The 25,515-nt window shown below is 43.2% G+C and overlaps 1 protein-coding gene across 1 annotated transcript in view; it reads right to left on the bottom strand.

The window, feature by feature from the left end:
* The window catches only part of arap2 (ArfGAP with RhoGAP domain, ankyrin repeat and PH domain 2), a gene marked incomplete at both ends in the record, with an annotated part of 239,703 nt that overhangs the window by 15,630 nt on the left and 198,558 nt on the right, over positions 1-25,515 (bottom strand). The window contains 5 exon segments of the mRNA XM_080741531.1: positions 5,612-5,745; positions 7,371-7,499; positions 12,982-13,099; positions 14,699-14,773; positions 20,386-20,463. Coding sequence (XP_080597657.1) covers positions 5,612-5,745; positions 7,371-7,499; positions 12,982-13,099; positions 14,699-14,773; positions 20,386-20,463 — 534 coding nt within the window.

The raw sequence follows: 25,515 nt of genomic DNA, 5'->3' as shown, positions 1-25,515 counted from the left end.
GAATCTATTTCTGCAAAGTATATTGTTGTATTGTGCATAACTAATGAAATAATTCGCATATTTAGTCAAATATGCTAATTATCTCATTAATTATGCACAATACAAAGAAATATATATCAAAAATGGATTCTACAGGGGAAAATACATAAGAATCAATTGAGACTAGTTTGGTACACCCTTTAATTAGGTTTTTACAGCTTTCTCCCTGTCTTTCATGTTAAGGATAGTCTCACTTTACCCCGAAGCAATTGTCTCACTTTACCCCACAGCCACATTTTGGGAAAAGGGATATTTTTATCAATTCAGGGTAATCTTCAGCTAGCATCTATCACATGGATTTATAAGTTGGTAGTTCATCAACATGTATGATATAAAATGTTCTCCCTGCATCAATTTGCTTTGACACAACAGCTGATTATGTTGACAGCAAGAAAATTTACTTTTACATGCAAAAAACACATTTTTGTGAAAAAAGCATGTTTTCTACAGCACTATCAGGTCTCTCTTTTCATGACAAGTGGGAAATTCAAGGGGCTTGAAAATATAATGGTCACATGGCCACAAATGTGTTCCATTGCCAAGATAAATGGAGCGTCTCAGTTTACCCGGTGTCTCAGTTTACCCCGCTCTCCCCTACAACACATTTAATGATCTCCCATGCACATGAATCAAACAGCCAAGAATGGATGTTGTCTGACACTTAACTCGTCACAGTCCACACCTTCACCTGAGGCAGACAGGCATGAAAGTCCCGCACGGAGCAGAGTCGACATTTAAAATTCAAATGCCCTGCTAGATCAATTAAAATTTCTGCGACACTGGTAATTTCCACACTTGCCGTGCGGTAATTAGCCACATTCCTGAGCAACCTGCTATTAACGCTAATTAAACCCATTCAGAACGGGTACACATTATTGTGTATCATTATTTTATGCTTTAACTATTGAAAAATAGCAGATATACAAGCTCACAGCGCGCGCTGCGAGCTTGTAGATCTGCTATTTTTTTTTAAACGTGAAAATTAGAATTTTGACCGGATTCTATAAGTGTCTTTTGAATCCTTCTAAGGTTTTTTAGAAAAACCTATGTTTTTATGTCAGCAATCTGGCCAGCCATCGTCAAAGAAAAGGTCCTTTTCACTCAACTGGAGCTCAGTTAGTCTGTTCTTGAGAGACTACTATGTCAGTGGTTCTCAAACCTTTTCATGTGAAGGACCCCCAAAATGATATGAATTTGGCCGGGGACCCCCCCCCCCCCCCCCCCCCCCCCCCCCCCCCATCTCAAAATATTTAGTTCCAGGGACCACCCAGAAGCAAAATTTGAGTTACAAACGTTCGCTTTAAAAACACATATATTCAAAGAGTTGCACTTCATTTTCACGACTTTTTCAAAAATAGCAGATCTACAAGCTCGCAGCGCGGCACTCGGTGCCGCGCTGTGAGCTTGTATATCTGCTATTTTTCAATAGTTAAAGCATTCAATAATCCTAGGCCTAATTTGGTTAAGGCAAAGAGCAGCTTTCATTCAATGCATCGTGCCCCCCCCCACCTATGCCTCCATTCCTTCTGCTTTCTGCAGCCTCCCTCCTCCCTTCCTCCGGCTCCAACCACCCTGACTCCTCCGCCTCCATGAATTATTAACACATCTTCACACTCCTTCTTTTTTTTTTTTTTCTTTTTTTTTTTTTTACGAATCCCATGTCTCCGCTGGAGCGATGTGCTGAGATGAAGCGCCCTCCAGGGAAGCCTGGGATGTTGGTCCCTGCCAGCCAGGGCTGGCTGGCTCCCGTTCTCACGCAGAGGCAGTGGTGGGAGATTTTTCTAAAAAGTAAAAGGCTAGCGATGCAACAAGGTAGAACTAGCCCGTTACGAGTAACAGTCCTGCATTCAGAGTGTTTAAAGCAGGGGTTCCCAAACTTTTTTGGCTCGGGGCACCCCTATGAATATTTTTTTCATCCGAGGCACCCCTACATTATTATATTCCTAATTTTCACTCCCACCTTATATTAATATAGGATATTTTAGCGATTATATGTGCAAGGAGAAAAAGATAAAGCCATTTTGGTTAGAACTGACAGAAAATAACTTTGTGCTTCAAGTTTAAAATGATACTAAATATATTTGTAAATGTCCAAATACATTTAAAATAATCAAATGATCTCGCGGCACCCCTGGACTGCCATCGCGGCACCCCAGGGTGCCCCGTCACCCACTTTGAAAACCCCTGGTTTAAAGGACGACTTCAGCACTTTTCATCTTCATATAATTGGTCCTCACTAATTTTCCAGGATACAAATCGTGTCTCATAGGAGGGGCTGTGGGGAGTTCAGTCTGCTAGTGTCATCATCGATTTTTTTTTTAACAAAAATGTATGTATTCTTTGTATTATTATCGCGTGAACAATGGCTTCCATTATAACATTGTAAAGGAATAGAAAGCCTACAGTTTCTATTAGCTTGTATTCCCCATCGATGATGACACTGATAGATGGATTTCTGAACTGCCCACAGCCCTCCTATGAGACAAAGACCGAGTAGACTATGAACATTGGTGAGAACCAATTATATGAACTTCATTATATGAAGTTGTCCTTTAAGTATTGACATCAAAATGTACAAAAAAAAAAGAGTACTCTTTAAACAAAAAGTTTGAGATTTAGAAATGTGTCCCGTAAAAATCGATAACATTCTGCTCGGAGTGACACATTGAGCTTGTAGATCAGGTAGTTTTGAAATTGGGGTTTTGTATTAAAATTACACATCTGAAAATGTTCTAGTAGTGGTGTAAAAACTACAAGCATCTGTGATATAGTGGAGGATAAAGTAATGAAAAATGCAAATACTCAAGTACAGTCAAAGTAACTCAAACTTTTAAGTACAGTACAGTACTTGAGTAAATGCACTTTTACTTCCCACCAGGCCTGACAGTCCTCCACTCCAGCTTTCTGGGATGCTCTGTGTGTGTGTGTGTGTGTGTGTGTGTGTGTGTGTGTGTGTGTGTGTGTGTGTGTGTGTGTGTGTGTGTGTGTGTGTGTGTGTGTGTGTGTGTGTGTGCCAGAGTTCCAACTTTGTGTTGGCGTGGGAAATTGACACGTGGAAATTGGAATGTGTTCACAGCAGAAGATGATTAACAGTGGTGGACAGCAGGGCTCCAGACTAACCTTTTTCACCTACGTCCCGGGACCGTCCCAAAATACAAATTGAACCGTCCCCAAATGAATGTAATCCGTCCCAAAAAAAAAAAATAATAATAATAGATTATGCAGGTCTATTAGTATTACCCTTATAATAATATTTATTATTGTTGTTATTATATTGTTGCTGGTGAAATTGGCTTTACAATCCTTTCTATTTGTATACTGTCATTTCTCATTTGTGGCTTGTGGCTAAAAATCTTACCTCAGCCAGTTTGCTGGTGTGATTGTCATATACGGTAAACTAAAGAACCAGTCATGCACGACTGTTGGAGGAATTACGGTAAAACTGGGTTTGTACTTTGTCCGTACGAACGTGTTGCGCGTTAATCTACAAGCCTACAACTAGACGCATCCTCGGGGCTTTGAGGGCTTTTAGATCGTCTATATGCTCACCGCACTGCACAACACAGTCGTACTGAAAGATATAACCAGTGCCATGCTTGATCGAGTGGAGACGCGTGCAGTCTGCTTTTTGGGTCCGTTGTGCTTCACAGCAAGCGGTTCAGATGAACTGTAGCCGAAATGGAGTTATTTATTATGAGCGGACTGGTTGTTTTTGAGAGTTAAATAAGAGACGATTATTGGAGAAAATAAGCCGCACACAGCACGGGAACTCTGTGAAATGAATGCCAGCTTGCACGGCTGGTTGTGATGAAGTTGATTAGACGAACATAACGTCTTGTATTTTGGAATATAGGCTATAGGTTTATAGAGATGACAAAAGTTAAACAAACCGTTGATTTAATTACAATGTGTCCTACTCCTATATTCAAACAACTGCTCGTGTTGCTCACTAAACGTAGGCTATGTGTCTGTGCTTGGTGCGTTGACATCGCGTTCCGTTTGACATTTTTCATTAATAATCACAATCCAAATCATATAACGTTACTCTTTATGTAGCGAAGCAGGGGGCGGGGATGCTAAGATTTATCTTTCAGCCACAGCTTGTAGATCGGCTATTTTCCACTAACCCAGATTGACAGTCTGTTCTCTGCCTCATTCTACTGGTTAATCTCTTCAAATAGCGCAGCATTTTAGCAACTAAGTTCTACCTGAAAAGGATGATCAGCACTGCCTGTGGTAACTTCTTAAACATTCTGTTTACATCATATTCATTTTCTGTGAGTCTCATGCTGCGAGTTTGCACACTGTGGTTTGAGCAGTGACATTGATAGGCCTATGCGCCATTGGCTCAAAAAAATCCTCTACGTCCCGTCTGCGTCCCAGGGGAGATTAATTTGCGTCCCAAATATACATTTTTGCGTCCGTGGGACGTCGGGATTCCCTTAGTCTCGAGCCCTGGTGGACAGTAGCAAAGGGGTTTGTATTGTAAAGTACAATGGTGTGATGTCATCAAGTTGTACTTTACAATACAAAGCCCAAAATCAATCCTCCAGTTCTAGGCAGTGACTGTGATGTCAGTACTATGACCTCAGAGTATGACGTCAGTATGCAGACAGACAGCCATGGTGGCGACAATGTTTAGTATCAGTGATGTTAGCATGATCATCTCCAAATTTGGGCATTGTTTCATCATGCAGCTGTTACCATGGTGGCAACACTGTTTAGTATCAGTGACGTCAGCATGCTCATCTCCAAATTTGGACATTGTTTCAGCATGCGACTGTTACCATGGTAGCGACACTGTTTAGTATCAGTGATGTCAGCATGCAGACGGACAGTCAGACGGACAGTGGACACTGGACAGACAGACATTCGCTAAATTAATAGTTAGATATTGCAGTATTGAGACTTTTAGTTAACCCATTTAGAGCGGGTACACATTTTGTGTATCATTATTTTATGCTTTAACTATTGAAAAATAGCAGATATACAAGCTCACAAGCACGGCACTGCGAGCTTGTAGATCTGCTATTTTTGAAAAATCTTGAGAATTAGAATTTTGACCCGATTCTTTAAGTGTCTTTTGAATCCTTTTTTGATTTTTGGAAAAACCTATGTTTCCATGTCAGCAATCTGGCCAGCCATCGTCAAAGAAAAGGTCCTTTTCACTTAAATGGAGCTCAGTTAGTCTGTTCTTGAGAGACTACTATGTCAGTGGTTCTCAAACTTTTTCACGTGAAGGACCCCCAAAATGATTATGTATTTGGCCACAGACCCCCATCTCAAAATATCTAGTTCCAGGGACCCCCCCAGAAGCAAAATTTGAGTTACAAACGTTCGCTTTGAAAATACATATTGATTGCAAATCTTTGAATATATTCAAAGATTTGCACACATTTTCACAACTTTTTCAAAAATAGCAGATCTACAAGCTCGCAGCGCGGCACTCGGTGCCGCGCTGTGAGCTTGTATATCTGCTATTTTTCAACAGTTAAAGCAGTCAATAATTCTAGGACCTAAACGGGTTAAGTAAAACATTTGAGTCCATTTTCCACCGCTGCCATGCACCCACCTTGTAGTCTCTGTACAGCAGCAGCTTGTCGGCACGCAGCACAACGTATTTGTCCTGGAATTTATGGCCCGACAGCAGCTTTGAGGAGCCGTCCTTGAACTTCAAATGGTCTCCTTTCATGAACTGCATTCGGTCTGAGGTAAAAAAAAAAAGAAGAAGAAACTACGCAGTTCAGACAATAATACAAACGTTCTATCTACACTGACAGCATGGGTGTCGCACCAAATTCTGGGCCCCGGGTACAGGGATTCACTGCGGGGGCCCCTGTGCTTTAACTATTGAAAAACAGCAGATATACAAGCTCACAGCGCGGCACCGAGTGCCGCGCTGCGAGCTTGTAGATCTGCTATTTTTGAAAAATCATGAAAATCTTTTTTTGAAAAATCTATGTTTCGATGTCAGTGGAGCTCAAACCTTTTCATGTGCAGGACCCCCAAAATGGTATGTATTTGGCCACGGACCCCCCATCTCAAAATATTTAGTTCCAGGGACCCCCCAGAAGCAAAATTTGAGTTACAAATGTTTGCTTAAAAAATACATATATTCAAAGATTTGCACACATTTTCACGACTTTTCAAAAATAGCAGATCTGCAGCGCGACACCCGGTGCCGCGCTGTGAGCTTGTATATCTGCTATTTTTCAATAGCTTAAGTATACAATAATTAAGGCCCCTCCAACACCTTGGGCCCTAGTAACTCAGTCCCACTTTCCTACCCCTTGTGACGCCCCTGACTGACAGAACAGTATAAACATACTTTCTACCTACGCAACATATCGGAGACAAGTGTGACTGTCTTTGTGCTCTCGAGTTGGGTACAAGTCAGCAGTTAAAGGGATAGTTCACCCCCAAAATGACTTTTTTTCTTTTTCTTACTCACCCCATGGAGAATTAAATTGATGCATATATCCGCTCCTATAAGTGGCTGTGCGTGTGTCCGTAGCCTTTTTCCTCAGCGTTTTGCTATAGTAAAATTTGTGTGTGTAGCATATCCTGTACATCCTAGACTCAAATCCTAGTCTGAAGATGTTATGCAAGCACGACCACCGCTCACTTCACACTGGGTGTGATTTTTTTGTTTTTGTCGCACTCCTAAACCAATAATTTGATGGGAAGCGGTGGTTTCCAATTCGTCTCCTTCTATTCGTTATATAATAAAGGTTGTAAGAATGAGGTGTTGAATTTAATTAGCGCTGTTGCTATAGTATGTAACTTCTAGGTCTGAGAACCTTTATGCCAGCTAAAGTGAACCTGTTTTTTGTTCACCTTTCAACAGAAGTTATCTTGGTTGTAAGGCCAGATATTTTGGATTGGTCATGCTTCACTTGACATCACAATTTACTGTATATTATACATTAAATGAATTTCCCAGTGTCAAGCCAGTGGGTTATATTTCGTCGTTGTCGGGTGGAAACCTTGTATGTCCAAAACCGTTTGTTTTGTATTTATCATTTAAAAAATGTATTAAACTAGTGAAAACAGCCGATCTACAAGCACACAACGCCTCGCGGTGCGAGGCGTTGTGTACTGCGCTCGGTACTGCGCACAGTGCTGGGTATGTCTCATTGGCTAAAGGCCCTGCCTTTGTACTGTCGGCCAGAAACAAACAGCGGGAAACAGACGGCAACGAACGCAGTACTTGCACGCTCTGTTGTCAATATTAACACGTCGATATTCATGCCATTTTATACAGCAGTAGGTGTATACAGTACACCTACTGCTGTCGTAGGTAGCACTATCTAGTCTAATGCATGCCGTACCTTTATCACCCGCCACCATTTTGGTCCTTTCAAACGTCTTGATGACGAGGAAGGCTGACCCAGGGTCGTCTAGGGAGCTCCACTCCAGCACCTGCTCCAGGATGTTCTCTTTGTGGTGCAACGGCCGTTCTGTTGAGAGGACAAGAGCAGCGGTTCTCAACTACAGTGCGTGGGCGCTGTGCTATATGACTTCTGTCAGTGAACACTGAAGCATGTAAAGATGTTCTTAATGTAAGGATGCAATAAAGACAACGGAAACCAACTCTTGTAACTGTGTGCGACCCATTGCCTACACAATGTTTTCTAGCTGTGCACTGCATTCACCTGCAGGCCTCCCAGGTGTGAATGGCTCCCCGGTTAGATGCTATAGACGCAGAGATGACAAGAATCACTATGGCCATTGAAAAGCAACAATGGTGGCCAGGTGAGGAGAAACAACATAAACCTGGGAATAGGACTAAAAGAAAGAATCATACTGTATAACCCCCACACCCAGGCACGTGCACACATAAGCCCATTTTCCATACCAGTTTTTAGCCCGACACTACACGACACGGCACGACACCGCACCACATTTTTATATGTAGGTTTTCCACTACAGTATCCCCCCCCCCGCCCCTCCTCTCCTCCGCCCCTACTCCCTTCCGCTCCCGAAAGAAATCGACACCCCTTTCAACATACGGATACTCGGATAGGATCTTTCTCTGTAAACACAACGGAGACGCTAACTTGCGCTAATTATTTTTAGAGATGTGGTGGACAATGTTTTAGATGCCACACACTCACACAGGTCTTCATCGAGTCTTTACAACTATAGCGACGACTAACGTCGGGTGAACATAGTCAAATAATAACTTTATTGGCCAAACTACACAAAGAAGAGTAGAGGCTAGTTGCGCTAGCATACATGCTAGCGCAGCTACAGTACAGTACATATAGGCTACTGTAGATTATTTTCCCCATTCAACACATGCAGTTACAAATACAAACAGGAGACATCTCACTGAGATCTATATAAAATAACGGATTGCCGACACATTGGCCGTTGATTATAGCGACTCGCGACGATAGATATAGCCTATGTCCACTGTTTGTGTTGGTTAATATGTTCTTGGTGCTTCGTGGTATCTCACTGCAGGTCTGGGGAACACAATTCTGCCTAATCGACCTCTTTATAAACAGATATATAAAACAAACAGGCTTTGCTTTTATATTTGATTTGCAGCCGTGACTGCATACGAAAATCTGTCTCAAGTTGTTGTGTTGAAAGACACAGCTCAGCCGTGAGACTGACCAATCAGTATCAGCAGCGTGTATATACGTCACTGATTTGGCCTCACTTGGCCTAGCCCGGACCCACTCAAAGTGGAGCTGTTTTAGTACCTCGTTTTGTACCCCTTTCACACCACTCTACCCAGTTCCTTGTAGTGGAAAACCTGACACAAGTGGGCGGTATGATGTGGAGTGGTGTGGTGTTGGGCCTGTGGAAAATGCGCTATAGACATCACAGGGACCGTACCTATGTTCCCAAGGTTCTATGTTCCCAGGGTTCTATATTCCCCATTTACCACCTAATCCTAACCCTAACCTAAACCTAACCCTAACCCTAACCCTACCCTAACCCTAACCCTAACCCTTACCCTAACCCTAACCCTAACCCTAACCCTACCCCTAACCCTAACCCTAACCCTAAACCTAACCTGGAAACATAGAACCTTGGGAACATAGGGAGGACCCCACATCACAGGGGGCTTGAGCCCCTGCCCTTTAATCCTTCTGTAAAAAAAGTGCCCTCTCCAGACCATGAATGCAGTTTTTAGTATGGTGAAAGAAATGCAAATGCCCTCTTTCCGTGCTATACCTGAAGGCAGCATTCAAGTGAATTGCCTTGTCCAAACTCTCTTTAAAGAATTGCCCTCTCTCCATGCTCTATGCCAGTGTGGTATCAAGCACCAAAAATAGCCGACCTCCAAGCTCACAACGTGAGCTTGGAGGTCTGCTATTTTCGATATTTCCACCAAAAGGCCCTTTTGGAATTTTCAGCCCCTGCCTCTCTAACATTCTCTGCACGTCCCTGCCCACACCCACATTGAACCGAACATAATGCTAGACAAACAGAAAAGAAAAAAGAAAAGCTAATCTTGACCACCAGTTTAAGTGTGCCCTTCACCGCATCGCCTCGTGGAGCTGCATGGCAACAAACAAAAAAAGCTAATCTTTCTTCTTCTTCGTTTTTTTTCCATCTCCCAAGTCATTGGATTATAATTGTCTAAAATGCCATCAGGAAATTATATCAGAAAACCCATTACAAGTACGTTGTTGTTCTCCCCCAACTGTCATAGCTGTGGAGGTTCAAAATGTGCAATTATCCCCAGCAAATCTGAACGTGATTAGAAAAAAACACTCATGTGCAAAATAGACCTATTATCTCGTCCTAATTGGCGAGTAGGGGTACACGCTATCAGGGAGATTAATAAATAAATAAATAAATAAAATCACTTCATGCCTCCTTCCCCACCCTCCCTCTGACTCTCTACACTCCGTAATTTTTCATATCCGAGAGAAAAAAAAAGAAGGCGTAAGCTATTCAACAGTGGAATGGAATTAGCTCCGTTCCCCTACAAATATTGGCTTCCCCCTTTCATGCCTATGGCCCCGTGGAACAGTTGCTTATCTATAGCTATCCTCCAAAAAATGCCTAACGAACTCCCCCTTTTTCCCCTTCCTCCTCTATGGCTTTTCTTAGCAAAACCTGTCACGGCAGCCAGCGCGACACCTTCAAAATAGCTCGACTGTTTACTCCGCGGCAAAACACACCACCAGTGTCTGTGTGTGCACCCCGGAAATAATGCCGGAGCGTTTGTGAATATATATATATTATTCAGTATTCAACGCACCTTTTTGTTTTTCAGAAGAGGACGCCCTGTCCTCTGTAACTTTGCGAGTGTGGGGGTATAAACATTAAAGTGTGTGGTGTGTGTGTGTGTGTGTGTGTGTGTGTGTGTGTGTGTGTGTGTGTGTGTGTGTGTGTGTGTGTGTGTAAACTCTCAGTGAACTGAAGAGAGGGGGTGCACGGGGGACCCGACAGCTTAGCAACTCGGCGCCCCGGCTATCACTTTGGACTTCTGTCGATTTGACGCTTCCCACAGAGTGATCAAATGAAGCGGGGGGGTGTGTGTGGGGGGGAGGAGGCAGGGAGGAGGGGAGGGGAGGGGAGGAGGGGGGGGGTTGTGTCTACTGGCAAAGTAGACACAACCCCGCATGTTAACCTATTTAGAATGGGTACACAATATTGCGTATCATTATTTTTTGCTTTAACTATTGAAAAATAGCAGATATACAAGCTCACAGCGCGGCACCGAGTGCCGCGCTGCAAGCTTGTAGATCTGCTATTTTTGAAAAATCGTGAAAATTAGAATTTTTACCCGATTCTATAAGTGTCTTTTGAATCCTTATAAGATTTTTTGAAAAACCTATGTTTCTATGTCAGCAATCTGGCTATAGCCATCGTCAAAGAAAAGGTCCTTTTCACTTAACTGGAGCTCAGTCTTGAGAGACTATTATGTCAGTGGTTCTCAAACCTTTTCATGTGAAGGACCCCCAAAATGATATGTATTTGGCCACGGACCCTCATCTCAAAATATCTAGTTCCAGGGACCACCCAGAAGCAAAATTTGAGTTACAAGCGTTCGCTTTGAAAATACATACATTCAAAGATTTGCACACATTTTTCACAACTTTTTCAAAAATAGCAGATCTACAAGCTCGCAGCGCGGCACTCGTGCCGCGCTGTGAGCTTGTATATCTGCTATTTTTCACTGGTTAAAGCATTCAATAATCCTAGGCCTAAATGGGTTAATTTGGACTCGCAGGCCGGGGCGGCATTCTCATGCTGTCCGCCATGAAGACATGAAGGTAAATTTATGACATACGATGATGAGGGAGATATTAATTAATAATGTTGCATATCATCAAATTGTCCGACGCCGGCCCGGTGCTAATTTCTTCCAGTGTTCTTCCAGCGTTTCACGGACACCGGCTCATTAGGGAGATAGCGTAATCTGCTGATCGTGTAGGCAGCGTGGTGGTCCTTCGCCAATATGCTCTGAATGAGAATGGCCGTTTAAAATGTGATGCGTGAATCATCAATCACTAATTGGACATGGAAGGCAGCGCACATTTTTTTCGGAGAGCAAAAAAAGGATTCGACTAGAACGAGCTCCAGGGCGTGAGAGAGGGAGAGAGAGAGGGCAAGTGTAGCCTCCACAGTGCAGGTGCCTTTATAGTTTACTTTAAAGCATGGGTCTGCAACAGGGGGTCCTCAGAGTTACTACACGGGGTCCTCCAAATCTTTGAGTGATAGAAACTTTTTTCTTCTTTTTTTTCCCCGTCCATATTCTGAGAACTTTAGGCAAAAATATTCAAGTGGTTAAATATCTGAAAACACAAATTGACATGAATCCAAAATACACTGACGATTGTGCTGCCAAACAATGAAACTATATGGAATTTATGATAAGGTAATGGGGGTCCCTGCTTCATCTCTCTCAACTAAGGGGTCCTTGGCCTGAAAGCATTGAAGACCCCTCTTTTAAAGGGATATTTCACTTTCAAACATGTGGGGGTCATTTTAACGTCTACTCAGGGTTTTGTGAGCCCAACCCCAAAGTTTATGCATTACTAGTTTGGATATTTGATGTCTTTGATGGCCAGCTCAGGAACACTCAAATTCAACTGGGTTTTCGCCTAAAATATCTTTCAGTGGTCTGGCCATAGTCTAGACTTCCTTGCCCACCTTGAATGGACTTGCACAATGTATAATGTAACTTATTGTATCTTTATTTATCTTTTGGCCCCATATCAAATGGTAAAAAAGAAAAGAAAAAAAAAGTATGATGCATTTGTAGTCAAATGCTCTGATCAATATACAATGAAATAAATACAAAAAATCACACCCATGTGAAGTGACTGGTGCTACCGCTTACTTCAACAGGTTTCTGGAAAAAAAAACTATGTTTCTATGTCAGTGGTGCTCAAACCTTTTCATGTCAAGGACCCCCAAAATTATATGTATTTGGCCACAGACCTCAATCTCAAAATATCTAATTCTAGGAACCCACAGAAGCAGAGATTTGAGTTACAAATGTTCGCTTTAAAAATACATATATTCAAAGATTTGCAGAAACTTTCATGAATATTTTTCAATAGCTTTTTCAGTTAATATGTTGGATCTGTGTTAATGTGCATATACTTAGTAAACTTAAAGATTGTTGTTTTCCCCCTCTACAACCATCTTCGCCTGACATAGCTGATCTACAAGCTCACAACTTAGACACATTGTAAGCTTGTAGGTCGGCCAGAATAGGGATTTAAGAGTTCAAGTAGTTAATGTAAAAAAAGATATTTGTCGCCCCCCCTGTATTAACCCGGAGGACCCACTAGGGGTTCCGGACCTCCTGTAAAAGACTAGGGAACTGCCTAAAGTGGGTAAATGGGCTGACCTCTCGTCAGTGGGCAAACTCACCCGACTGTAACAATCCTCTTTAAATGGTCTTTGGAACGCCTCATTAAATAAACTGTATGCTCGCCACACACACGCAATTGCACAGACCTAGCTCTCCATTCTCGATGACCTCAAATGTTGTCCATAAGTTGTCAGCGTCGATGGCGATGTTCCTTATGCTCAGCGCACTTTCGGCAAGTTCGTTGGACCGCATACTCGGAGACAACTGAAAAGAAAGAAAAGAAAAAGAAAGACAAATGAAAACACAATAGATGACACAAATGTAGACACTAGAAGACTGGCAACTTCCCTTTTCTTCAACAGGGGGGTCCGGGACCCCTAGGGGGTCCTCATAGTTACTATAGGGGTCCTCCAAAACTTTGTTCTCCTTTTTTACTTTAACCACGTGAACCCTAGTGTCCTTATTCTGAGAACTTTAGCCAAAAATAGCCGATCTACAAGCTCACAACGCCTCGCGCTGCGAGGCGTTCTGAGCTTGTAGATCGGCTATTTTTGGCAAAGAGGTTTGGTGTAGCGGGGAAAAATAGCAGACTAAGTACAGAGTGAAAGGTCAACTTTATTAAGTATTGACGGCTCAAGTGGTTAATATCTGAAAACACACATTGACATGAATCCAAAATACACTGACGATTGCGCTGTCAAACAATGAAACTATATGGAATCTATGAAAAGGTCGTGAGGGTCCCTGCTTCATCTCTCTCTCAACTAAGGGGTCCTTGGCCTGGAAAACGTTGAAGACCCCTGCCCTATGCAGTTCTTACGTATGGCCGAAACGCCCTGGAGCAAGTAAATGTGCCGTCTGACTCCAGAGAGAGAGAGAGAGAGAGAGAGAGAGAGAGAGAGAGAGAGAGAGAGAGAGAGAGAGAGAGAACAGAGTATTAATGTCAAACTGTGTTGCTGAGCAGTCCTCTTTAACCCCCTTCCAATTGTACCACCGCTACAAAACCTGGGAAAGAAGTCTATTACCTACAGCTGCCAGTGTGCCTTGTAAAATGCAATTACTCACACAATTAAATCAGACATTTCTTTGATTAGCTCGCTTTTGATTTATTTTAGTGGCGGTAATCCCATCAGGTTTAACCACCAATGTCTCGGCCCTATTCTATCAACCTCTCCACCTCTCGTTCCACGTATACTCCCTCCATCCCTCCCTCTCTCTCTTTTTCTCCCTCTCCCCCTCCTCCCTCGCTCCTGCTCTCCGCACTCTCGTCTCCTCCGCTAGCTCCGTCTCTCTCATTTCACCTTTACGCCCAGGCAGACCCCAAGGGAAAGCCTGGCTGCACGCACACACACACACACACACCACGCACCCACGCAAGTTACGGATGCAGGCGCGCACGCGCACTCTCGGGCACCTATAGACGGTGCAGTGCGCTCCCCCACACACACCTACAGTTAGGGGTGTCGCTCCAAATTCTGGGCCCTGAGTACTTTTAACTATTGAAAAATAGCAGATCTACAAGCTCACAGCGTGGCACCGAGTGTCGCACTGCCAGCTTGTAGATCTGCTATTTTTGAAAAATCATGAAAAAGTATTTGAATATTTCAAATCCTTCTAAGTTTTTTTGAAAAACCTATGTTTCTATGTCAGTGGTGTTCAAACCTTTTCATGTGAAGGACCTGACAAAATGATACATATTTGGCCATGGACCCCCATCTCAAAATATTTAGTTCCCGGGACCCCCCGGAACAAAATTTGAGTTACAAATGCTCGCTTATAAATACATATATTCAAAGATTTGCACACATTTTCACGACTTTTCAAAAATAAACGCACCTTGCCTACAGTACAGGCGCATCTTACCTTGATTAAACAGCAGTTCTCCGGCGTCCTCTTCTCCAGGTACACCTCAAAGATCAAGTCCCCAGCTGGAGAGAACTAGCGAGTGAACCAAGAGAGACGTACAGATCAGTGGGAAGTTAGGGGGAAAAGGAAAAAAACAATACTGCCAGATTAATTGGCTTTTGTTCTAAATGGAGTATTGCTCTAAATGGAGAGAGCTGAGAGAAAACATTATTTGAGGATTTACGGAAACCAAGAGGTCTTGTTCTCTGCTGCGGGCGAACTAAGCCCCTGTACCTTTTAATGGATGTGAAAACCTGGCAAAAAACTGTAAAAAAAAAAAGAAAGTTTAACACGAAAGCGTGAAACAAATTCTGGGTGGTGTGGGCGAGGAGGACGCACTCCCATGAAAAACCGACAGGCTGCCTCTTCTAAAACCTTCACCGTTCTCACCTCGGGTGCACCCTGAATTCTGGAGTGTCTTGTAAAAGTCTGGCGTGTTGGTGAGTTAGGACTAAAGGAGTGCATAAATATCAACTCTCATAGCGCTCTCGGGAGGGAGCGCGGAACAGGATTCACTGCCTCCTAGCCATGGTTCACTCCTGTCCGTTTCTTCACGTTGTCGTGGCCTTTTGAAATATCATGGAGCATTACACAGTATGTATAACATTGCCAATGAGAGGGAAAAGTTTTAACCCATTTAGGCCTAGAATTATTGACTGCTTTAACCAGTAAAAAAATAGCAGATATACAAGCTCACAGCGCGGCGCCGAGTGCCGCGCTGCGAGCTTGTAGATCTGCTATTTTTGAAAAAAGTCATGAAAATGTACGTGTGCACATCTTTGAATATATGTATTTTCAAAGCGAACGTTTGTAACTCAAATTTTGATTCTGGGTGGTCCCTGGAACTAAATATTTTGAGATGCGGATCCGTGGCCAAATAAATATCATTTTGGGGGTCCTTCACATGAAAAGGTTTGAGAACCTCTGACATAGTAGTCTCTCAAGAACAGACTCCATTTAAGTGAAAAGGACCTTTTCTTTGACGATGGCTGGCCAGATTGCTGACATAGAAACACTGTTTTTTCAAAAAACCTCAAAAGACACTTATAGAATCGGGTCAAAATTCTAATTTTCACAGTTAGAGCTTGTATATCTGCTATTTTTCCATAGTTAAAGCATAAAATTATGATACACAAAATGTGTACCCATTCTTCTAAATGGGTTAATGACATTTTTACGACCTTTATGAGACGAGGTGTCATCATCATGCTGTACAATCTTTGCGTTACGAACATGGAACTCCTCTGAATTAATTTGTCTTTGTTCCTGAACACGAGTGCAATTATGACACATGATACAGAATGTGAAGATCCACATGTCATGCGACGTGGCATTTAACGACTGTACGAATTATATAGGTGTCAAAACATATTCCTCACCGCGATTAGGCTATTAATATGTGGCTTTATTGCGACCGTAGGTCGCATTTACCCTGAAAAACCTTGTCGCTTGAGTGACCTTCCTTCTGTGACCTTCCTTCTGTACAGGAAGTGATGTCAGTGTGATGTCAGCGAGTTGTGACATCACTTCCTGTACGGGGCGGCTAAACAAGACTAAGAAAGACACAAAAAAGAGAAGGATGGATACACAAGACTAAGAAAGACAAAAAAAGAGAAGAATAAAAAAGAAAAAAAGGAGGAGGAGGATAAGGATACCAAAAGGAGAGAGAAGAAAGGGTGGATGAGGTACAATGTGCGGTATCCTCCTCCGATCTGATACGGGGCGGCTGGACTTAGATCACCTATGAAAGAATGTCCATCCACCTGGAGAAAAGAAAATGTAACAAGGAGGTGGCAACGGCACGGCCAGATAAAGTTATTAGGCCTGGATCCGACTTTAAGTCGACGCAAAGGATTCCAGAAGTGTAGCGCTTATTCGCTCTTGTATCAAACCGGTACTCGAAACGTTCTTAGAATTTAACATATTTTCTAAAGTAAATATGGGTTAAGAACGTTTCGTTGTCAAGCTCAACGTTGGGCATTTGGACCTACCTATACATGGCGAAAAGGAGAAAACCTGTTTGGCCTAAACATGGAGATGTGGAGAACACTATATATGGAGATAGTCCAGTCCATCATGTCATATGGGACTACCGTCATAGACAGTAGCCATTGTTAGGCTGGAGTCAATGGCTGTCTGTCTGTCTGTCTGTCTGACTGTCTGTACAGAAAGTGATGTCACATTACATACTTTTTATGCCCATACAGTATATGAGTCATTCTGTACCACATCTCCATGTTTAGGCAAACTCCACACAGAAAGGGCCTATCGCCCACACCCTAGGCGATAGGGCTAACATGAACAAACTCCCCCCAGAATGACAACAACTAGAATCGTCAGAGTGAAGAGAAGTGCGTCATCTTTGTTACGTCAGCTTTGTTACTCTTGCAGGCATGACCCGACTCTACTGTATTTATAAAGGTACTGAACTCTCAGAAGACTCCCAGCAGGACGATTACAGCACTATACGGTTAGTGTACTGTAGCCCGCTTCTTGCAAATTGACAAATAAGTGGACAGGAAGGAAGTCTTCCGTCGCCCAAGTCAATCTTTGAAATGCCACACGGCTCTAGTGCATGATGTTTTGTCCGACCATTATCTTCCCCCGGCAGGTGAACCGAGGAGGGCCATTGTGGGCTCGAGACCGGGAGAGAAACGGTAATGAGCGAGCGTGTGGGGGCGGGCTGGTACCGTACTTCCCGTCCTCGAACGGAGCAACGCACTAAATTACAGTTATTCAAGCCAACGGAGCGAGTACTGTAATTGTGAATGTCATGCGTTGCTACGGGGCCATCTTTGGGTTCCGCCTGACACTTTTTTTCCCTGAGTCTCCGTGTCTTTGCTGAGAGAAAGGAGGGCGTACCGGTCAGCACTGAAAATAGCCGTGCGACGTGCGTGCATAAACACCTCATCCATGGGAAAAAATAAAGACGGCGGCAATTAGCGGCTCAAAGTACACTCGCAGGGGAGGGAAGAGCTAAGCTGTTACAAGCCTTTCACAGTTGATAAGAAAGATTTTGAAGTGAGATCACAGGAGTCATAAAAAACTAGAACTGAGGGGAGAGATTCGTAAGTAATGAAAATGATCGCGTCTCTTAACATTTGGATGACAACTATTTTTAACTTGTAAATGGCGAGAGCAGCCGCTTAGGAACAGAAATGTCAGGGAAGTGTGTGTGTGTGTGTGTGTGTGTGTGTGTGTGTGTGTGTGTGTGTGTGTGATTGTGTGTGTGTGTGTGTGTGTGATTGTGTGTGTGTGATTGTGTGTGTGTGTGTGTGTGTGTGTGTGTGTGTGTGTGTGTGTGTGTGTGTGTGTGTGTGTGCGCGCGCGTTGTGCCCCCCGTTCTGATAGATAGCCTTGACAGTGAAGTTCTGTGATGGTTTGTCATCTACCATGTTGAACATGAGTGTTGTGTTGAATTTGAATGGATTTTGATTGCGAGCAGTGTGTGTGTGTGTGTGTGTGTGTGTGTGTGTGTGTGTGTGTGTGTGTGTGTGTGTGTGTGTGTGTGTGTGTGTGTGTGCATTGTGAACCCACCCACATAGGCGCGCATCTAATCTGAATACGCTTACTAATTATTTGCGAATATATCTGTGCTGTCACTGTAATGGATTTAAGACAGCTCACGGCTGGTCTAGCGCAGTCGCTTTTTTAGCAATGTGCCAAAACACAACTCATTTTTAGAAATGACAATTGCATTAACTGTAAGCTAGCAAGAGTGTTATAAGCAGATTATAACAATTATAAGTAAGTTTATAATGCATTACAGACATGGGATGCATGGGAAGTGCTACCTCTAAAGTCCAATTCTTGGCCAAGCCTGTTTTGGCAGGTGAACGCTCACATAAAAATATGGCGACACAGCCATCGGGCTCCTATTCTCACACTCACTGAAACTTTTACGTTGAGCACACAACTAAAATCCTATCCCGATTTTCACCAGGGAGAGATTTCTAATAGCATTGGCTATCGATTGAGCGACCATTTCGCCTCAGAGTGGCAGGTTGGTTCTGAAAGCCCGCCGTTAGCGACAGAGAGAAGGTAGAGGGAGGGAGAGGGAGAATGAGAGGTAAACAACTTAATTTCAACACTGGCAGCCTGTGGCAGGTTAACAGGAACAAAAACCTTTGGGCTTCATAGAAAGTGTTACCCAACCTTTTCTCTTTCCTCAACCACTCTCACACCTTCCTTCCCTGTTCCACCCCCGCACCCCATTTCAGCCAGAACAACTGAAAACCATTTCCAATGAACCTCTGACCACTCACACATGCATGCAATCACACATGCACACGTAAACGTACACACACGTACACACAACGGGAGCACGACAGCAATTACAATGTATGGTAATGTACTTACAGTATAACATTATATTGATACTTTGTATAGTTTAGAACTCAATGCATAATAGTTTATAACAATAATCGTATTATCTATCTAATTTTATAATGAGATCACGTGCCATTATACTTGAGTATAATAATACCAGTAAGACACCTAAGGGCGAAAAGCGACCTTGCCCTTGCCCTTTATCTGTCTTGGCCATATATGGATTCTGTCGTCTGACATGATACATAAAATCCTTTTTATGCCCATATATGGAGATTCCTTTTATGCCCATATATGGAGATCCCTGCTTTGAGGATCTGACATCACTGTGATGTCACATGTGATGTCACAGTGATGTGTGAGGGGAACCACAGTGTCAGGCGTTATAGACAGCGATACGGTCAAACTACGGTCGCAACTACATCATTTCTGGACACTCAAGGATAATGGTGTATTACAGTTGTCATACAGTAGTAGTAGTAGTAGTAGTAGTAGTAGTAGTAGTAGTCCGCAATGATCACTTATATATTGATCATCCCACTGTAATGGGGGATCTAATACAACTATGATAATTATAATACATTATGATCGTGGCATTATGAGTGCATTATGAATGCTCCTAACCATAATTGTAAGGTGTTGCGTTATACTGTAAAGCAGTGGTTCTCAACCTGTGGGTCGGGACCCCCAGGGGGGTCCCCAAATAATTTTGGGGGGTCCCCAGATGATTAACTTAATGCGAGACATTGTTTTCTCAATCAACAGTAAACAAACCAACTTAACATTTTTGTGTAAAGAGGGTATCTGCACATTTCTAAAGAGACAATTTAAGGACTACCTCTAAAATGACAACTTAAACATTGGCCAAATTGTCATATTAGAGGCAGAAATTGTGAAAATAGCCGATCTACATGCTCACAACGCCTCGGAACGCGAGGCGTTGTGAGCATGTAGATCGGCTATTTTCACAATAGAACCGTCTTTTACAAAATGTAAAGCCTCAACTCTTAGTGCTCCTCAGAGTGGGGTCCGCATCAATATGCCAACGGGCCGGTATGCCGACACTAAAACTAACCCTAACCCTAAGCCTAAACCTAACCTCAGTAACCTCCTTGACGAGTAACTAACCTGCCGACGCTAGTCGGAACAACGGACCGGTGGAACAATGAGCGGACCCCGTCCACTCGAGTGGGGGGTCCCCAGTTAAAATATGATTATTTTGGGGGTCGCGGCCTGAAAAGGTTGAGAACCACTGCTGTAAAGTATGTTTATGAGGCCTTCATATACATTGTCATGCCCACATGGTGTTGACTCACCGTGGTGTCCTTCTTGTCATTCCAGCCGACGATGAAGCGGTTTTCTCTCTCCATCTGCTGCACTTGGTCCTCATTGACCTGGTGGGACACACACACACACATGCACACGCACACGCACGCACGCACACACACACACGCGCGCACACGCACACACACATGCACACGCACGCACACACACGCAGTGCATGTACAACCTAAGGCGGTTAAGGAAATTCAGGGTCAAAGAAAATCCTGAAGTCCTTCAACCTGTGCTACCACACGGAGCATACTAGTATTGGTATGTAATATTTCTGTGTTTCTCAAACTTTCAAATTTCAAGGTCTCCCCATAACTCTGACAGTGTACAAATGGAACCAAATGAACCCGTTACACTGTCAGAGTTACAGACTTGTATGGGTCAATTTAGACCCCCCTAAAAGGAACACACAGAGTCACTGGAATCCACTTTGAGAACCACAGTACACAACACTGTAGTATGTAAAAAAAAAAAAAAAAAAAAAAACACTGTAAAAAAAGGTGTTGCTACTTTTACTCAAGTATAAAAGAAAATCTGTATACCACTTCCACCCCTGCTCCCGTCGCGGATTTATGTGTACAGTACGACAGCAGATGCTTGAGGAGAGCAAAAACGGATTACAAAAGACACCCCTGGAACTCGGGACGATGTGGGACTGACTGGCATGCAAGCATTTGAGGTGGCTAAATGCCCGAGGCTCAACGCTCAGGAAGAGCTCCTTCCCTGTGGCTGTCAGAGTCAATAACAACAACTACATGGACAATAGGAAACCAGTAAGACTCCCTAATCGGGAGATAAGCGACCGTTGTTCGCTTATCTCCACAAATAGGCCAAAAGTTTGTTTTACCAATTATCAAGACATACGGGCAGTTGACAGTTTGCCATGGTTACTCATTGAAGTTGAATCTCCATATATGGAGATAACCTACGCATCACACTAAGTCTGACCTCACCAGCCCATATTTGGGCATGAGCAACTTATGTCTCCATATATGGAGATATGATGACATCACACAGTCCTCAGCCGATGATGTGGCGTGATGTCATACAATACACAAACGAGCCCTACAGTATAAAGGGGCAATTCTTGCCAGGAAAGAAGCATTTCTTCGACTCAGACCTTATCGCCAGGGTTGGCTTATAGCAGCTGTCGGTAGGACCATATATGGATTCTGTTAGTGTGGATCTCCTAACAGGGCATCATCTGGGATACAATCCCTTTTATGCCCATATATGGAGATCCCTAACAGAATCCCTTTCATGCCCATATATGGAGATCCCTAACAGAATCCCTTTTATGCCCATATATGGAGATCCCTAACAGCATCCCTTTTATGCCCATATATGGAGATCACTAACAGCTAACAGAATCCCTTTTATGCCCATATATGGAGATCCCTAACAGAATCCCTTTTATGCCCATATATGGAGATCCCTAACAGAATCCCTTTTATGCCCATATATGGAGATCCCTAACAGAATCCCTTTTATGCCCATATATGGAGATCCCTAACAGAATCCCTTTTATGCCCATATATGGAGATCCCTAACAGAATCCCTTGTATGCCCATATATGGAGATCCCTAACAGAATCCCTTTTATGCCCATATATGGAGATCCCTAACAGAATCCCTTTTATGCCCATATATTATGGAGAAATCCCTGCTCTGAGTATCTGACATCAGTGTGATGTCACCTGTTTATGCCCATATATGGAGATCCCTGCTCTGCGTATCTGGTTGCTATGGTAAACAGTTGGTTGCTAGGGTAAAAAAACATGGTTGCTATGGTAAACAGTTGGTTGCTAGGGTAAACAGTTGGTTGCTAGGGTAAAACCATGGTTGCTAAGGTGGTTGCTAACGTACACTAACAGACCAGCAACAACAGACTGTTGCCACAGCAACGTACACAAAGGTTTGTGTACACATGTGGTGTGATGTCATACTGATGCGGAGATATGAGCAGGGCAAAGGTGTGACGTGTGACGTGTGACGGACGGACGGACGGACGGACGGACGGCCGGTGGAGGTTTTCATAGTAAACTGCTCCCTGACGGTCGCAATAAATAAGACAACATAAAATAAAGTGTGCGGGAAATCGGAAGTGTAGTTGTTCCTGCACAGATTTGCTCAAGGAGCAATTGCACAATGTGATGTGTCTATTCAATGCTGTCGTGAAGAAAACTCTTACCTCCATATTTTTTCCATATTTTCTGTACACCAGTGGTTCTCAACCTGTGGGTGGGTCCCCAAATTATTTTGGAGGGTCACCAGATGATGAACTTAATGTGCAACATTGATTTTCTCACTCAACAGTAAACAAACCAACAAAGTTTGTTTATAGAGGGTATCTGCACATTTCTAAAGTGACATGTAAGGACTTTTTTTGAATAGGCCTACTTCTAAAATATCAAATTAAACATTTGTCAAATTGACAAATATTAGAGGCAGAAATTGTGAAAATAGCAGATCTACAAGCTCGCAGTGCGGCGCTCGGTGCCACGCTACGAGCTTGTATATCTGCTATTTTTCAATAGCTAAAGTATAAAATAATTAAGACCCCTCCACCTTGGGCCCTAGTAACTCAGTCCCACTCCCCCCACCCCCTTGTGACGCCCCTGCCCTCGATCCACACTTCCACAGTACAGGGCCAGACAGCATGGTGATGACAGATTTCAGCACCTCGGACAGCGCCACTACCTAGAGCACGTCACTGTTTTGAATTAATTTCTACTGGCCAAAAACATTTAAAAAAAATCAGATGGTGTTGTAGGAGTCCTAATCACAGGAAAATGTAATTTAAAAAAAAAATTAATAATGTTTTTGTAAGGTTTTATAGCCATAAATCATAAATCATAAATCATGCTCTAATTTGCATTTTGGGGATATTTTTCACAATATTAACACCTTCTAAGCCAAGGGGAGCCCCTTAATGTTAAAACCGTACTATATCGCACATCCCCCCAGGGACTCTCAGCCACGTCGCACATTCCCGGACTTTGTCTTTAAAACCGGAATAAAAGCTTTTGATCCGAAAATCGGCGATCGTCTAACCTTCCCTAGTCACCACTCGTGCACTGATGGCTCATGCAGACCGTGCATGAAGCAGAGGTGACGTCAGCGCCTCTCCTTCTCCAAGGCACCTTCCACCCATCCGTTTACTGTCTACACACTCGAGCTCCTCCTGCAGCCATGCTTGGGGCTATGCTAGCGAAACTTTTCAGGTCTGTTCTTCAGTCACACATGGACTATTTGCGGGGACATTTACGTGAAAGGATCGCGCACGCGAAACGCACGGGGACATCGACGATCGGCCAAAACCCCCATTCTATCCCAACGGAGATCGAGAAAATCATGGTGAGTTACTGGCCTGGGGGGGAAAAAAAAAGAAAAAACAGCGGCGCTGTTCAAGATGGAGGGGCTGCGGGGTCATGTTTATAAACATAATATTATGTCTCAGATCACAATACAATAATAGAAATTTCACGGCTAATCTACCAACCCCCATTCTATTTCGGACTGCAACGTGTTAACATATGCACGTGTTCTAGACATTCTAATGATCATGAAAAAAACTATTACAGGCATTTTACTTATGTTTTTGTGAGGAATAGCTTCAGTTAAAAAGTGAGATGTTGTTCGTCCAGACGCTGGAATTTCAAATTCTCTGGGAGGTGTGAATGTCAGTCTCTGTGGGGGGTATTTATATGCAAATATCGTGGCCAATGGCATTGTGATACTAAACAATAGGATTTAATGGTGATGTTAATGTGAAAAAATAACAGGAAAACTAATTATAATTTTTTTTTTTAAATGATTTAAAAAACGTTGCCAAAAAGCAACGCTGGGCCTTGCAGGGTTAACCCTTCATGTACAGCACGGTACCGTGCAGAGGGTTACGAGGTACAGTCAAGCCCCCAGAACCCTGGGGGCGCCCTGAAACCAAATGGACATGGTGGCCGTTTTGAGGTACTGCAGTTGGGTCTACTAACCAAATGAACGCGCATAGGCTTCTTTGTATTGACGCGCGCTCATACCGGAAGAGCTCGTTCATGAATTTGAGCCCCAGCGCATCCATGAACACAAACTATGACGAAAAATGCGTCACAGTGGCCCCACTACGTCACGGTTTTACTACGCGGAAGGAGGGGTGAAAACGCCTCATGCGCTGGGTGAGCAACTCAATGCAAGTGGACGGGCGGGGATATCTGGTGTCCTCTCTATTCTTATTATAACTCTATGGGTACAGTACGTTCTCAATCAGCTTGATGTGATGACACCTGTGCGCTGACTGACAGGCTGCAGACAGCTGGACTGAGTTGGCTCGGATCAGGCTGTTTGACTAAACACTGTGTCACTTGTCGCCGGCTCTCCTTGCTGTACGATCGGTAAGCGATTCTACTCCAGTGACCTACCCTGTCGAACATTTGTTGTGCTTAAGTAGGGCTGTCACGATTATTACATAATCGTCTAATCGCAATTATTTGACATAATCGCGATTATTTGACATAATCGCGATTATTTTTCATAATCGTCATAATGTTGAAACATTTTCATATGTGACTCAGCGTGACTGAGGGGCAGTCATTTCGGAAGGAAGGGTTTTTCACTACTGCTAATATGATATATATATATTTTTTTTTTTCTAAAATGAAAAAAGCCACAAATGCATCTCAAAATATCTAGGCTACATTTCACTTAGGCAGGGTTTTTCACTACTGCTAATATGACTTTTCTTTTTTTTCTTTTTTATGAAAAAAGCCACAAATGCATCTCAAAATATCTAGGCTACATTTCACTTAAACGCCAGAGCTTAACTCTGAGGCGTTGTGAGCATGTAGATCGGCTATTTTCACAATGTTCGCCTCTTGCTTACTTAATATTTGACAGTTTGGCCAGTTTGGCGAGTCCTGTCGAATATTCGACTATTCGAATACTTTGAGGCCGAATAATTCGAATACTAAAAATCACTATACGTGAATGCCCTAACACACACACAGACAAACAAACACACGCACACACACACACACACACACACGTGCGCGCGGCTGACCGGAATGAGAGCGTTAATGGTGTCACTCCCAAAGTGTAGAAGTGGGTCGCTCCACTAAGACT

Source organism: Nannobrachium achirus, assembly GCF_963921795.1.
Source record: "Nannobrachium achirus genome assembly, chromosome: 14".
Taxonomy (NCBI): domain Eukaryota; kingdom Metazoa; phylum Chordata; class Actinopteri; order Myctophiformes; family Myctophidae; genus Nannobrachium; species Nannobrachium achirus.
Note: the sequence above shows the minus strand (reverse complement) of the source record. Positions and strands in the feature narration are given on the sequence as shown.